The sequence below is a fragment of the Panulirus ornatus genome, chromosome 3 (assembly GCF_036320965.1).
Source record: "Panulirus ornatus isolate Po-2019 chromosome 3, ASM3632096v1, whole genome shotgun sequence".
NCBI classification, from domain to species: domain Eukaryota; kingdom Metazoa; phylum Arthropoda; class Malacostraca; order Decapoda; family Palinuridae; genus Panulirus; species Panulirus ornatus.
In genome coordinates this window covers 2,354,706-2,369,657 of record NC_092226.1, presented here as the reverse complement: position 1 = coordinate 2,369,657, position 14,952 = coordinate 2,354,706, and the positions used below count along the sequence as shown (strand labels likewise).

Below are 14,952 nucleotides of genomic sequence, written 5' to 3'. Positions count from 1 at the left end.
GGGTTTCTGGCCCCCGCACCCGTCCCCCCAACTCTCATTTGCCCTCTTTTTCACCTCTTGCACCTTTCTCTTGACCTCCTGCCTCTTTGTTTTATACATCTCCCACTCATTTGCATTTTTTCCGTGCAAAAATCATCCAAATGCCTCTCTCTTCTCTTGCAATTATAATCTTACTTCTTCATCCCACCACTCACTACCCTTTCTAATCAACCCACCTCCCACGCTTCTCATGCCACAAGCATCTTTTGCGCAAGCCATCACTGCTTCCCTAAATACATCCCATTCCTCCCCCACTCCCCTTACCTCCTTTGTTCTCACCTTTTTTTCAGTCTCTCCTGGTACTTCCTCACACAAGTCTCCTTCCCAAGCTCACTTGCTCTCACCACTCTCTTCACCCCAACATTCTGTCTTCTTTTCTGAAAACCCCTACAAATCTTCACCTTAGCCTCCACAAGATAATGATCAGACATCCCTCCAGTTGCATCTCTCAGCACATTAACATCCAAAAGTATATACATCCAAAATTTGGGGTCTCTAGGGGCTATATGAAGCTCTTGTAACTCTGAACCATGAGTGGTTGCCTTTACTGACCTTGAAAGCCAGTTTTTGGCACCTTTGGATCCAGACTTTGATTGTGAGGTACCTTCATTATGATTTAAGGCTGCTTGGTCACCTCTTTTGAGTGAATACAGTAAGTACACGTGATCTATAATGCTAGGGTAGCCTTTAATGGCCTCAAAACAAGCTTAAAAACCAACATGTAGTAGCCTGATATGTTTCCCTGATTCTGAGGTGCTTACACCCAAAGTCTGGAATCTAAGTGCTGTAGTTCAGCCATGGAAAAGGTACACACATACTCACAAAAACTTGAAATTGTATAGGTAGTGTTGTAGTGATATTATAACTTCATATATTGCTTGTGCAGACATTTTGCAGCTTTTTAGTATATACTGTATTTAGATTATGATCTGACTAGGTTACAACATGAAATATTTCAGATAATCGTCTCTTTGAGCAAAGTGAATCATTAAGAACTGAGAATCTACAGCTGACTCTCCAAAATGAGAAGCTACGTCAAGCAAATACCGAGTTGCAGAGTCAAGGATGTGGCAGTAGTGGCAGTGAAGGTGGAGGAGCCTCATCAGTGGTTGTTCAGGTGAAAGACTAACAATGGATTGTTGTAGAGCTTTAACAGTATTGATCATTCATCACTGATAACATGTTTTCATATCCTTTTAACATGGTTAGCAGATTACTTGCATCATGTCATTTTTACATTTGACATGTTGATGAATTTGAGGGTACAGTATGTAAGGAGTTGCTGAAGGAAGAGGAAGACAGTGCTCAAATGCTTTCATGCAGTATGTATGAGACTATGAGACAGGAGTATTTCCTTAAAGGATTGGATAGTTTAAGTAATTGTTCTGTTAGATAGATGAGGATGTATTAAGAATGAATGTGATGTATTATACCATAACTAAGTATACTTAATGTTGGAATACAGCATACAGCTACATAGTGATACAAAGAATTAGTAAGAATCACATCTGGTGCTCTGAGATATGAGCAAGGAGTAATGAAAGGACATAACTGCATTGAAACAGATTTTCATCATGAGATTTTTTTTATTTATTTTCATTTATGTTAACTGAGATGGCACGGGCAACCGAGGCCCTAATCAAGGCCATCCCATTAACGCTCCATATGTATCTTATTAATATCATTATCATTGTGCTTGATCGCCATTTCCCACCAGCGAGGTAGCGCCAGCAACAGACAAAGAATGGCCCATCCACTCATATACACAAATATGTACATAAATGCCCATACATGCACATATACGTACATATACAAGGCAGCAGGTTTGGATGGTATTGCACTTGAATTTATTTTGAAAAGGGGTGACTGTGTTGATGATTGGTTGGTAAGGATATTCATTGTATGTATGGATCATGATGTAGTGCCTGAGGATTGCTAGAATGCATGTATAGTGCCACTGTATAAAGGCATAGGGGAAAAATGTGAGTGTTCAAACTGAAGAGGCATAAGTTTGTTGAGTATCCATGGTAAGTTGTATGGGAAGGTATTGATTGAGAGGGTGAGAGCATGTACAGAGCATCAGATTGGGGAGGAGCAGTGTGGTTTCAGAAATGGTAGAGGATGTGTGGATCGGGAGTTTGCTTTAAGGAATGTGTGTGAGAAATACATAGAACCACTGATGGATTTGTATGTGTCATTATGGATCTTGAAAAAGCTTATGATAGGGTTGATAGAAATGCCTTATGGGAGGTCTTAAGAATACACAGTGATGGAAGAAAGCTGCTAAAAGCAGTGAGAAGTTTTTATCAAGGGAGTAAGGTTCGTGTATGAGCAGGCAGAGAGGAGAGTGAATGGTTCCAATTGAAGGTTTGTCCGCATCAGGAGTGTGTGACATCACCCTGGTTTTTCGATTTGTTTACAGATGGGCTGGTGAGGGAGGTAAATACAAGAGTCTTGGAGAGGGGCAAATATGCAGGCTGTGGGGATGAGAGGGCCTCAGAAGTGGGTAATTTCTTGGTTGCTGATGATACAGCATTGGTGGCAGATTTGTCTGAGAAACTACTGAATTTGGTGACTGAGTTTGGAAGTTGTGTGAAAGAAGAAAGTTGTGAGTGAAAGTGAATAAAAGCATGGTTATCAGGTTCAGCAGGGTTGAGGGACAGGTTAGTTGAGGTGTAAGTTTGAAATAAAAAAAAAAATGGAGGAAGTGAAATGTTTTAGATATCTAGGAGTGGGCATGGCAGCAAATGTAACCATGGAAGCAGAAGTGAGTCATATGGTAGGGGTGGAGACAAATGTTCTGGGAGTGCTGAAAAATGTGTAAAGAGACAACATTATCTAGGAAGGCAAATACCATCCAAACCAGCAGCCTGCCGGATTTCATCTTCCACAAAGCTTTCACCACCTCCTCTCTTAACCAAACCATTTTCCCTGACCCTCTCAACTTACACACCACCCTGACCAAAACACCGTACATGTGCCACTCTATCACCAAACACATTTAACAAACCTTCAAAATACTCACTTCATCACTACCTGTTATAACTTCCTCCCTTGCCCCCTTCATCGATATTCCCATTTGTTCTCGAGTTACATGTGTTATTTACCTCCTTTCAAAACACCTTTATTATTCTCCCTAAAGTTTAATGATAATCTCTTACCCCAAGTCTCATTTGCCCTCTTTTTCAACCCTTGCACTTTCTTCTTGACCTCCTGCCACTTTCTTTTATACATCTCCCATTCATTTGCACTCCTTCCTTTTAAGAATCATCCAAATGCCTCTCTTTTCACTTTTTCACTTTACTTCTTCATCCAGCCACTCACCACCCTTTCTAATCTGCCCACCTCCCACCTTTCTCGTGCCACATGCATCTGTTGCACTTGTCATCACTGCTTTCCTAAATACATCCCATTCCTGCCCCACTCCCCTCATGTCATTAGCGCTCATTTTTTGCCATTCTAAACTTAATCTCTCCTGGTACTTCCTCACACAAGTCTCCTTTCCAAGCACACTTACTCTCATCTTTCTCTTCTCCCCAACATCTCTTCTTTTTCGAAAAACACTGCAAATCTTTACCTTCACTTCCACAAGATAGGGTTGATAGAGATGCTTTGTGGAAGTTCTTAAGAGTATATGGTGTGGAAGGTAAGCTGCTAGAAGCAGTGAAAAGTTTTTATCAAGGATGTAAGGCATGTTTTTCTAAGTAATTATCTCACACATATTCCAAAGCAAACGCCTGATCCACACATCCTCTACCACTTCTGAAACCACACTGCTCTTCCCCAGTCTGATGCTCTGTACATGCCTTCAACCTCTCAATCAGTACCCTCCCATATAATTTCCCAGGAATACTCAACAAACTTATGCCATTTCTTGATGAATTTAACTGCAATACCATCCATTCAAGTTTCTTTACCGCATATCATCTTACGCGAGGTTTTCACCAAACCACTCTCCATGAATCTGTAACTTTGCATTGCAGCCCATCCAAAACACCTTACATCTGCTACTCTATCATCAAACACATTTAACAGTCTTTCAAAATACTCACTCCATCTCCTCCTCACTTATAATCACTTCCCCTGTTGCTCCTGTCACTGATGTTCCCATTTGTTCTCTTATCTTTTGCACATATTTACCTCTTTCAGAAATATCTTCTTATTCTCCCTAAAGTTTACTGAAACTCCCTTACCCCAACTCTCATTTGCCCTCTTTTTCAACTGCTGCACCTTCTTTTTGACCTCTTGCCACATTGTCTTATACATCTCCCAATCATTTGTACTCTTTCCCTGTAAATACTGCTCAAATGCCTCCCTTTTCTCTTTTATTAACAACTTTGCTTTTTCATCCCACCATTCACTTTCTAATCTGCCCACCTCCCATCTTTTGCATTACTATCATCTATCTTTATCTCTGACACTTGTTCCCAACTGGAACTCCCTCAAGGGGGTGGCCATGACAGTAGAGGCTCCATAACTAGTGAACTCTAGTGCCACTTCTTACCCTGTAATACCCCACCCTTAAGAGGCCACTGGCAGAGGGCAAGTCTAGCACAGTGTTTGCAGAGGTTCCTACTGACTGCTTCTACCCAATGCTCCTGCCTAATGTTTCTACCGACTTCAACCTGATGTTTCTACCTAATGCTCTTGCCTAAATGTTCATACTTACTACTTCTGTCTATTGCCCCAAACATTTTGCCAAAAGGTAGAGCAAGCACATAGTTATCATTACAGGAAAATCTAGTTACAAAGAATGAGTTGAGTGAGTTAAGTGTTGTCAAGTGTTTTGTGTGACAAGGAGCAATTTTATGTTTGTGGACAGAATGCCAGTAGTCCACATGTAAGTGAGGCTGAAAGGAAAAACAGCTACCTGGGTTAGATGATTGCAGCTTGACAACCCCTGAAGTGCTGGCTCACTATGCAGGTGTCACTAACCCTCCCGATAGCCAGGCAGGTAGTACTGGTAACATACCTCCCTGGTTGTTGGCTGCCTTTCAAGTACTACCTTCTTCTTCCCTGAATACCTCCATTCCTCACCCACTCCCGTTACTTCATTTACTCTCATTTTATGCCTTTCTACACTTAGTCTTTCCTGATCTGTCTTCACACAAGCCTCTTCTCTGGCTCACTCCCTCTCACCACTTCCTTCTCATTGACATTGTTTCCTCTTTTTTTAAAAACCTCTACAAATCTTTACCCTTGCCTCCACAGGACAATATTCAGACATTCCTCCAGTGACCCCTCTGAGCCCATTTACATCCAAAAGTCTCTCTTTTACATGCCAGTCAATTATTTTTTTTTTTTTTTTTTTTGCTTTGTCGCTGTCTCCCACGTTTGCGAGGTAGCGCAAGGAAACAGACGAAAGAAATGGGCCAACCCACCCCCATACACATGTATATACATACGTCCACACACGCAAATATACATACCTACACAGCTTTCCATGGTTTACCCCAGACGCTTCACATGCCCTGATTCAATCCACTGACAGCACGTCAACCCCGGTATACCACATCGATCCAATTCACTCTATTCCTTGCCCTCCTTTCACCCTCCTGCATGTTCAGGCCCCGATCACACAAAATCTTTTTCACTCCATCTTTCCACCTCCAATTTGGTCTCCCACTTCTCCTCGTTCCCTCCACCTCCGACACATATAACCTCTTGGTCAATCTTTCCTCACTCATTCTCTCCATGTGCCCAAACCATTTCAAAACACCCTCTTCTGCTCTCTCAACCACGCTCTTTTTATTTCCACACATCTCTCTTACCCTTACGTTACTTACTCGATCAAACCACCTCACACCACACATTGTCCTCAAACATCTCATTTCCAGCACATCCATCCTCCTGCGCACAACTCTATCCATAGCCCACGCCTCGCAACCATACAACATTGTTGGAATAACTATTCCTTCAAACATACCCATTTTTGCTTTCTGAGATAATGTTCTCGACTTCCAAACATTCTTCAAGGCTCCCAGGATTTTCGCCCCCTCCCCCACCCTATGATCCACTTCCACTTCCATGGTTCCATCCGCTGCCAGATCCACTCCCAGATATCTAAAACACTTTACTTCCTCCAGTTTTTCTCCATTCAAACTTACCTCCCAATTGACTTGACCCTCAACCCTACTGTACCTAATTACCTTGCTCTTATTCACATTTACTCTTAACTTTCTTCTTTCACACACTTTACCAAACTCAGTCACCAGCTTCTGCAGTTTCTCACCCGAATCAGCCACCAGCGCTGTATCATCAGCGAACAACAACTGACTCACTTCCCAAGCTCTCTCATCCCCAACAGACTTCATACTTGCCCCTCTTTCCAAAACTCTTGCATTCACCTCCCTAACAACCCCATCCATAAACAAATTAAACAACCATGGAGACATCACACACCCCTGCCGCAAACCTACATTCACTGAGAACCAATCACTTTCCTCTCTTCCTACACGTACACATCCTTACATCCTCGATAAAAACTTTTCACTGCTTCTAACAACTTGCCTCCCACACCATATATTCTTAATACCTTCCACAGAGCATCTCTATCAACTCTATCATATGCCTTCTCCAGATCCATAAATGCTACATACAAATCCATTTGCTTTTCTAAGTATTTCTCACATACATTCTTCAAGGCAAACACCTGATCCACACATCCTCTACCACTTCTGAAACCACACTGCTCTTCCCCAATCTGATGCTCTGTACATGCCTTCACCCTCTCAATCAATACCCTCCCATATAATTTACCAGGAATACTCAACAAACTTATACCTCTGTAATTTGAGCACTCACTCTTATCCCCTTTGCCTTTGTACAATGGCACTATGCACGCATTCCGCCAATCCTCAGGCACCTCACCATGAGTCATACATACATTAAATAACCTTACCAACCAGTCAATAATACAGTCACCCCCTTTTTTAATAAATTCCACTGCAATACCATCCAAGCCTGCTGCCTTTCCGGCTTACATTATATAATCCAATAATGCCCACTGACCATCTCTCCTACACTTATACGTATACTTGTGTATATCCCTCTTTTTAAACCAGGTATTCCCAATCACTTGTCCTTTTTCAGTGCACAGCTTTCCAAGCTGTTCACAATTCCAAATAATAACACTGACTACCCCATGCACCCCAATTATACCCTCAGCTGCCACGTAACTTACCGCATTTGAATCACCCACCACTACTATTTGGTCTCTTACATCAAAACTGTTGGTACACTCACTTTGATGCTCCTAGAACACTTACTTTTTATGATCTTTCATCTCATGGCCAGGTACATAAGCACTACAACCACCCATTTCTTGCCATTGTTTTTCATTTTTACCCACATCAATCAAGATTTTACTTCTTTACACTCTGTCATGCACTCCCTCACTGTTTGCTTCAGGAGTAGTGCTACTCTTCCTCAGCTTTTGTCATTACCAACCCCTGACTTTACTCCAAAGACATCACCCTTTAGGTTTGTTTTGCTCAGAGCCAAGACATCCACGTTTCTTTTCTCTAGCATACTACTTATCTCTCCTCTCTTCTTATCTTAGTTATGTCCACACACATTTAGACACCCCAACCTGAGCCTTCAAAGAGGATTAGCACTTTGTGCCTGGCTTTTGTTTCTTCTTTTAGAAACTGAATATGGGGATAGAATCTTTCTCCACTTCCTCAGGGGAATTGAGCATTGCCTTGGATAGAAATATAAAATTTGCTCTTTCATAAAGAACTGTTTATTGACACAGTAATGGATATGAGTTTTGCTGTGGTAGGACTGACTGAAATAGAGATGGCTTCCTTTAGTACATGACATCTAGAGACAGAGTGTGAATGAATGAATGGGGCCTTTGTTGTCTTTTCCTAGCGCTACCCCGCTACCCCGCTACCCCGCACACATGAAGGGGGAGGGTATTGTTATTCCATGTGTGGCGGGCTGGTGATGGGAATGAATAAAGGCAGACAGTATGAATTATGTACTTGGGTATATATGTATATATCTGTGTGGGTATATATATGTATACATTGAGATGTATAGGTATGTATATTTGCGGGTGTGGACGTGTATGTATATACATGTGTATGTGGGTGGGTTGGGCCATTCTTTCGTCTGTTTCCTTGCGCTACCTTGCTAATGCGGGAGACAGCGACAAAGCAAAATTGATAAATTAAAAAAATAAATATCCTTTAGTACTGGCATTTAGAAGTGCATTGATAGTGTGTTTGCACCTTTCATAACCGTCAAACACCCAGTCTTTTATTATTTAAGGGGGAAATTATTCGTCACTTTTTATTTATATTGTAGGTTTCTGTTATATGTATGGTCCACTTGAAAAACTAACAGGTTTCTGAGAGGGTTGTACCTAGAGCTTGTCATTGTCATGGTGCTGGTAGGAATTTATCATATCTAGCTAATTATTAGGATAGGTCTACTATATTCCCTGGGGATGGGGAGAAAGAATATTGCCCACGTATTTCCTGTGTGTTATAGGCGACTAAACGGGTGGGAGCTGGGAGCGTGGAGGTTGCTGTAAATCCTCCCCTCTTGTTTAACTTTTCAAAAAGAAGGAGCAGAGAGAGGGGGGAGGGCAAGTGAGGAATTTTCCTCTAAGGTTCAGTCATCTGTTCTTGATGCTACCTCACTGATGTGGGAAATGGTGAATATGTATGAAAAATGAAATGACTGCAATATTATGGAGTCACTTAGTCAGTTTTGTATTGTTTTTTCAGGCCTTGGAGCAAAAAGTTTATAAATTGCAAGAAGAGTTGACAGATTTGCACAGACGGAAAGGTGAAAATGCACAGCAGCTGGTAGAGTTAAATCAATGCCTCCAGGAGCGGGATAAAATTTTAGCTGTGAAGGAAAACAAGTGAGTTCAGTGGCTTCATGTGATGTATGAATATGTTTACATTTTGAATATAGCAAGACTGCATAACTCATAAAGATATTGAGACCAAAAAAGAGATGCTGAAGGATCTCTGTGACAAATGTTGTCCCTTTTGGCAGGAACCTTTTCACTGGTAAGCTGTGAGGCCTGCCTCTGAAAAGTTTCCCATTATGGTAAAATTACTCATATCTTAGTAATTCACCAGTCATGATAAAATTACTCATATCATTGTAATCCACCAGTCATGAAGACTTGATATCATTTTCTTATTTTTTCAACAGATTGGCAGAGTATGAGTCAGATCTTTTAATTCTAAGAGAAGACCTGGCAGCGAAAGAGTCTACAATTGCAGATATCCAGGCTGTGAACCAAGTTCTTAGAGATGAATATCAAACTCTTAACCTAGCATTTACTGCACTTGAAGATAAATATAGAAAAGCACAGGTAAGCTTCCTCATAAGTTAGAACAGGTTGTGCCTCTTTAATCTGGCAACCTTAGGACTTGGCCATTGCCGGAAAAGTGAAATTGACCCCTAAGGGAACCCACTATATAAACATATGCCCAACCCCTAGTCTTGCCAGCTCATTCCACATGCATATTGCTTTGTTTTTAAAGGTAAACCAAAGTTTAAAACAAGAAATAATACAACCATTAATGCTTCAAAGCAAATTTATATTGATATATCAGATGGAGATTCCTCAATATCTTGAGCAAAGCTTTTTTGTGGCACACTCCGCCAATACAGGGCAGATTCGTCAGCATTATACACTTGTTCTGGGGCTAAGTTTTCCACTGCCACTGACTATGCAAATTCATCCAGAAAGTTTGGTGCAGCTTCTGTGTCAGCACTATGCTGCTCACCGCTCACAAGTTTCAAAATTGCACGTCTCCACTTAAACTTGTGTAACCATCCTAGCAAATATTCACAGTCATAGTCTAACTTAAGTTCTCATTGAAAAACTTTGGCCTGCTTGATAAGCATCTCCTCAGAAATGCGTATACCTTCATTACGTCAGAGCTTAGACCACTTTATAAGTGCACTGTCTAATGCTGTACTCCTAGCACCTTTCAAAGTTTTCTGAAACGTTAAAGTTTTCTGGCACTCTCCTTGTTACACATAAAACTTGACAACACTTAACTCACACAGCTTATTCTTTGTAACTCTAGATTTTTCTTTCAGGTGAGCACTGTGCACTTGCCCTGCCTTTTGACAAAATGTTGGGAGCATTAGGCATTTAGTCAGGAGTATCAGGTAGAAGTAGTCAGTAAGAACATTAGGTAGAAGCCTCTGCAGACACTGTGCTAGAGTTGCCCTCTTCCAGTGGCCTGTTAAGAATGAGGCACTAAAGGCTAAGGAGTGGCACTTAAGATCACTAATTATGGAGATTCTATTGTTATGGCCACCCCCATGAGGGAGTTCCAGTTGGAACAGGTCTCAGAGATAGAGATAGATAGAAAGAACTTGACTAAATTCTATGCGTTCAACAGGATGTTACCATCCTAAAAGATGTTCCTCTACAATTCTTTTACTCATTTTTCTCCTTTTCTTTTATATAGCAGGACAGTTACTGCCTCTGTCCAGTCATTATGCACTTGACCACTTTTGTATACCTCCATACACATTTTCCAGATCTGCTTCACAGGAATTTCACCTTTACTCATCTCTCACTTGCCACTCCATCTGCGCCCCCAACTTTTGTATTCTTTAAGAGTTGTACTACTCTTCATAGTTTTTCATTTGTGATATCTTCCACTCCAATACAACAATTTTTCTCTCTCCCACTACAAGCAGATGCTTCTCTTTCACCATCATTTTCAATGACTTCACTCATGAGGCCAGTTCTTTTTTTTTACCCTAAGTACTCAGGCATTTCTAGTTTGATCATGTTTCTTTTGTTAATATTTGAAATATATATACCTTCTATGTATTCCCACGTGTCGTAGAAGGTGACTATAGGGGGCAGGAGCGGGGGGCTGGAAACCTCCCCTCCTTCTGTATAGATTTCTAAAATGGGGAACAGAAGAAGGAGTCATGCGGGGAATGCTCATCCTCCTCGAAGGCTCAGATTGGGGTGTCTAAATGTGTGTGGATGTAACCAAGATGAGAAAAAAAGGGAGAGATAGGTAGTATGTTTGAGAAAAGGAACCTGGATGTTTTGGCTCTGAATGAAATGAAGGGTAAAGGGAAAGATTGGTTTGGGAATGTCTTGGGAGTATAGTTGGGGTTGATGAGAGGACAAGAGTAAAGTAAGGAGTGGCACTCCTCCTGAAGCAGGAGTTGTGGGAGTATGTGTTAGAGTGTAAGAAAGTAAGCTCTAGATTGATTTAGGTAAAACTGAAAGTGGATGGAGAGAAATGGGTGATTTTTGGTGCATATGCACCAGGGCATGAGAAGAAAGATCACAAGAGGCAAGTGTTTTGGGAGCAGCTGAAGGAGTGTGTTAGCAGCTTTAATGCATGAGACTGGGTTATAGTGATGGGTTATTTGAATGCAAAGATGAGTTCTGTGGCAGTTACGGGTATAATTGGTGTACACGGGGTGTTCAGTGTTGTAAATGGAAATGGTGAAGAGCTTGTGGATTTGTTTACTGAGAAAGGACTGGTGATTGGGAATACCTGGTTTAAAAAGAGAGATATACATAAGTATAAGTATGCTGGGGATAGGGGAGAAAGAATACTTCCCATGCATTCCTCATGTGTCGTAGAAGGCGACTAAAGGGGATGGGAGCAGGGGGGGGGCTAGAAACCTTCACCTCCTTGTATTCTAACTTTCTAAAAGGGGAAACAGAAGAAAGAGTCACGCAGGGAGTGCTCATCCTCCTCGAAGGCTCAGATTGGGGTGTCTAAATGTGAGTGGATGTAACCAAGATGAAAAAAAAGGAGAGGTTGGTAGTATGTTTGAGGAAAGGAACCTGGATGTTTTGGCTCTGAGTGAAACAAAACTCAGGGGTAAAGGGGAAGAGTGGTTTGGGAATGTCTTGGGAGTAAAGTCAGGGGTTAGTGGGAGGACAAGAGCAAGGGAAGGAGTAGCACTACTCCTGAAAGAGGAGTGGTGGGAGTATGTGATAGAGTGTAAGAAAGTAAACTGTAGATCGATTTGGGTAAAATTGAAAGTGGATGGAGAGAGATGGGTGATTACTGGTGCCTATGCACTTGGGCATGAGAAGAACGATCATGAGAGGCAAGTGTTTTGGGAGCAGCTGAGTGAGTGTGTTAGTAGTTTGGAAGGATGAGACCATGTTATAGTGATGGGTTATTTAAATGCAAAGGTGTGTAATGTGGTAGTTGAAGGAATAATTGGTGTGCATGGAGTGTTCAGTGTTATAAATGGAAATGGTGAAGAGCTTGTAGATTTATGTGCTGAAAAAGGACTGGTGATTGGGAATATCTGGTTTAAAGAGAGATATACATAAGTATAAGTATGTAAGTAGGAGAGATGGCCAGAGAGCGATATTGGATTATGTGTTAATTGATAGGCGCACGAAAGAGAGACTTTTGGATGTTAATGTGCTGAGATGTGCAACTGGAGGGATGTCTGATCATTATCTTGTGGAGGTTTTCAGAAAAGAAGAGAGAATGTTGGGATGAAGAGAGTGGTGAGAGTAAATGAGCTTGGGAAGGAGACTTGTGTGAGGAAGTACCAGGAGAGACTGAGTACAGAATGGAAAAAGGTGAGAGCAAAGGACGTAAGGGGATTGATGGAGGAATGGGATGTATTTAGGGAAGCAGGATGGCTTGTGCTAAAGATGCTTGTGTCATGAGAAGCATGGGAAGTGGACAGATTAGAAAGGGTAGTGAGTGGTGGTTTGAAGAAGTAAGATTATTAGTGAAAGAGAGGAGAGAGGCATTTGGACGATTTTTGCAGGGAAATAATGCAGTTGACTGGGAGATGTATAAAAGAAAGAGGCAGGAGGTCAAGAAAAAGGTGCAAGAGGCAAAAAGAGGGCAAATGAGATTTGGGGTGAGAGAATATCGTTAAAATTTAGGGAGAATAAAAAGATGTTTTGGAAGGAGGTAAATAAAGTGCTTAAGACAAGGGAACAAATGGGAACTTCAGTGAAAGGGGCTAATGGGGAGGTGATAACAAGTAGTGGTGATGTGAGAAGGAGACGGAGTGAGTATTTTGAAAGTTTGTTGAATGTGTTTGGTGATAGAGTGGCAGATATAGGGTGTTTTGGTCGAGGTGGTGTGCAAAGTGAGAGGGTGAGGGAGAATGATTTAGTAAACAGAGAAGAGGTAGTAAAAGCTTTGCAGAAGATGAGAGCCAGCAAGGCAGCGGGTTTGGATGGTATTGCAGTGGAATTTATTAAAAAAGGGGGTGACTGTATTGTTGACTGGTTGGTAAGGTTATTTAATGTATGTATGACTCACGATGAGGTGCTTGAGGATTGGTGGAATGCTTGCATAGTGCCATTGTATAAAGGCAAAGGGGATAAAAGTGAGTGCTCAAATTACAGAGGTATAAGTTTGTTGAGAGGGGTTAGGGAAAATGATTTGGTAAATAGAGAAGAGGTAGTAAAAGCTTTACGGAAGATGAAAGCCGGCAAAGCAGCAGGTTTGGATGGCATTGCAGTGGAATTTATTAAAAAAAAAAGAAGGGGGGTGACTGTATTGTTGACTGGTTGGTAAGGTTATTTAATGTATGTATGATTCATGGTTAGGTGCTTGAGGATTGGCGGAATGCTTGCATAGTGCCATTGTACAAAGGCAAAGGGGATAAGAGTGAGTGCTCAAATTACAGAGGTATAAGTTTGTTGAGTATTCCTGGTAAATTATATGGGAGGGTATTGAAAGAGAGGGTGAAGGCATGTACAGAGCATCAGATTGGGGAAGAGCACTGTGGTTTCAGAAGTGGTAGAGGATGTGTGGATCAGGTGTTTGCTTTGAAGAATGTATGTGAGAAATACTTAGAAAAACAAATAGATTTGTATGTAGCATTTATGGATCTGGAGAAGGCATAAGATAGAGTTGATAGAGATGCTTTGTGGAAGGTATTAAGAATATATGGTGTGGGAGGTAAGTTGTTAGAAGCAGTGAAAAGTTTTTATCGAGGATGTAAGGCATGTGTACGTGTAGGAAGAGAGGAAAGTGATTGGTTCTCAGTGAATGTAGGTTTGCGGCAGGGGTGTGTGATGTCTCCATGGTTGTTTAATTTGTTTATGGATGGGGTTGTTAGGGAGGTGAATGTAAGAGTTTTGGAAAGAGGGGCAAGTATGCAGTCTGTTGTGGATGAGAGAGCTTGGGAAGTGAGTCAGTTGTTGTTCGCTGATGATACAGCGCTGGTGGCTGATTCATGTAAGAAACTGCAGAATCATGGAAGCAGAAGTGAATCATAGGGTGGGGGAGGGGGCGAAAATTCTGGGAGCCTTAAAGAATGTTTGGAAGTAGAACATTATCTCGGAAAGGAAAAATGGGTATGTTTGAAGGAATAGTGGTTCCAACAATGTTGTATGGTTGCGAGGCGTGGGCTATGGATAGAGTTGTGCGCAGGAGGGTGGATGGGCTGGAAATGAGATGTTTGAGGACAATATGTGGTGTGAGGTGGTTTGATCGAGTAAGTAATGTAAGGGTGAGAGAGATGTGTGGAAATAAAAAGAGTGTGGTTGAGAGAGCAGAAGAGGGTGTTTTGAAATGGTTTGGTCACATGGAGAGAATGAGTGAGGAAAGATTGACCAAGAGGATATATGTGTCAGAGGTTTAGGGAACGAGGAGAAGTGGGAGACCAAATTGGAGGTGGAAAGATGGAGTGAAAAAGATTTTGAGTGATCGGGGCCTGAACATGCAGGAGGGCGAAAGGCGTGCAAGGAATAGAGTGAATTGGAACGATGTGGTATACCGGGGTCGACGTGCTGTCAGTGGATTGAACCAGGGCATGTGAAGCGTCTGGGGTAAACCATGCAAAGTGTGTGGGGCCTGGATGTGGAAAGGAAGCTGTGGTTTCGGTGCATTATTACATGACAGCTAGAGACTGAGTGTGAACGAATGGGGCCTTTGGTGTTTTTCCTAGCGCTACCTC

The 14,952-nt window shown here is 41.7% G+C and overlaps 1 protein-coding gene across 2 annotated transcripts in view; it reads left to right on the top strand.

Moving 5' to 3' along the window:
* Atg16 (Autophagy-related 16) overlaps positions 1-14,952 on the top strand; it is a 111,995-nt gene that overhangs the window by 21,173 nt on the left and 75,870 nt on the right. For both annotated transcript variants that reach the window (XM_071682747.1, XM_071682754.1), the window contains exons 2-4: positions 999-1,156; positions 8,778-8,917; positions 9,217-9,379. In XM_071682747.1, the coding sequence (XP_071538848.1) occupies positions 999-1,156; positions 8,778-8,917; positions 9,217-9,379 (461 nt within the window). The remainder of the gene's footprint in view (positions 1-998; positions 1,157-8,777; positions 8,918-9,216; positions 9,380-14,952) is intronic.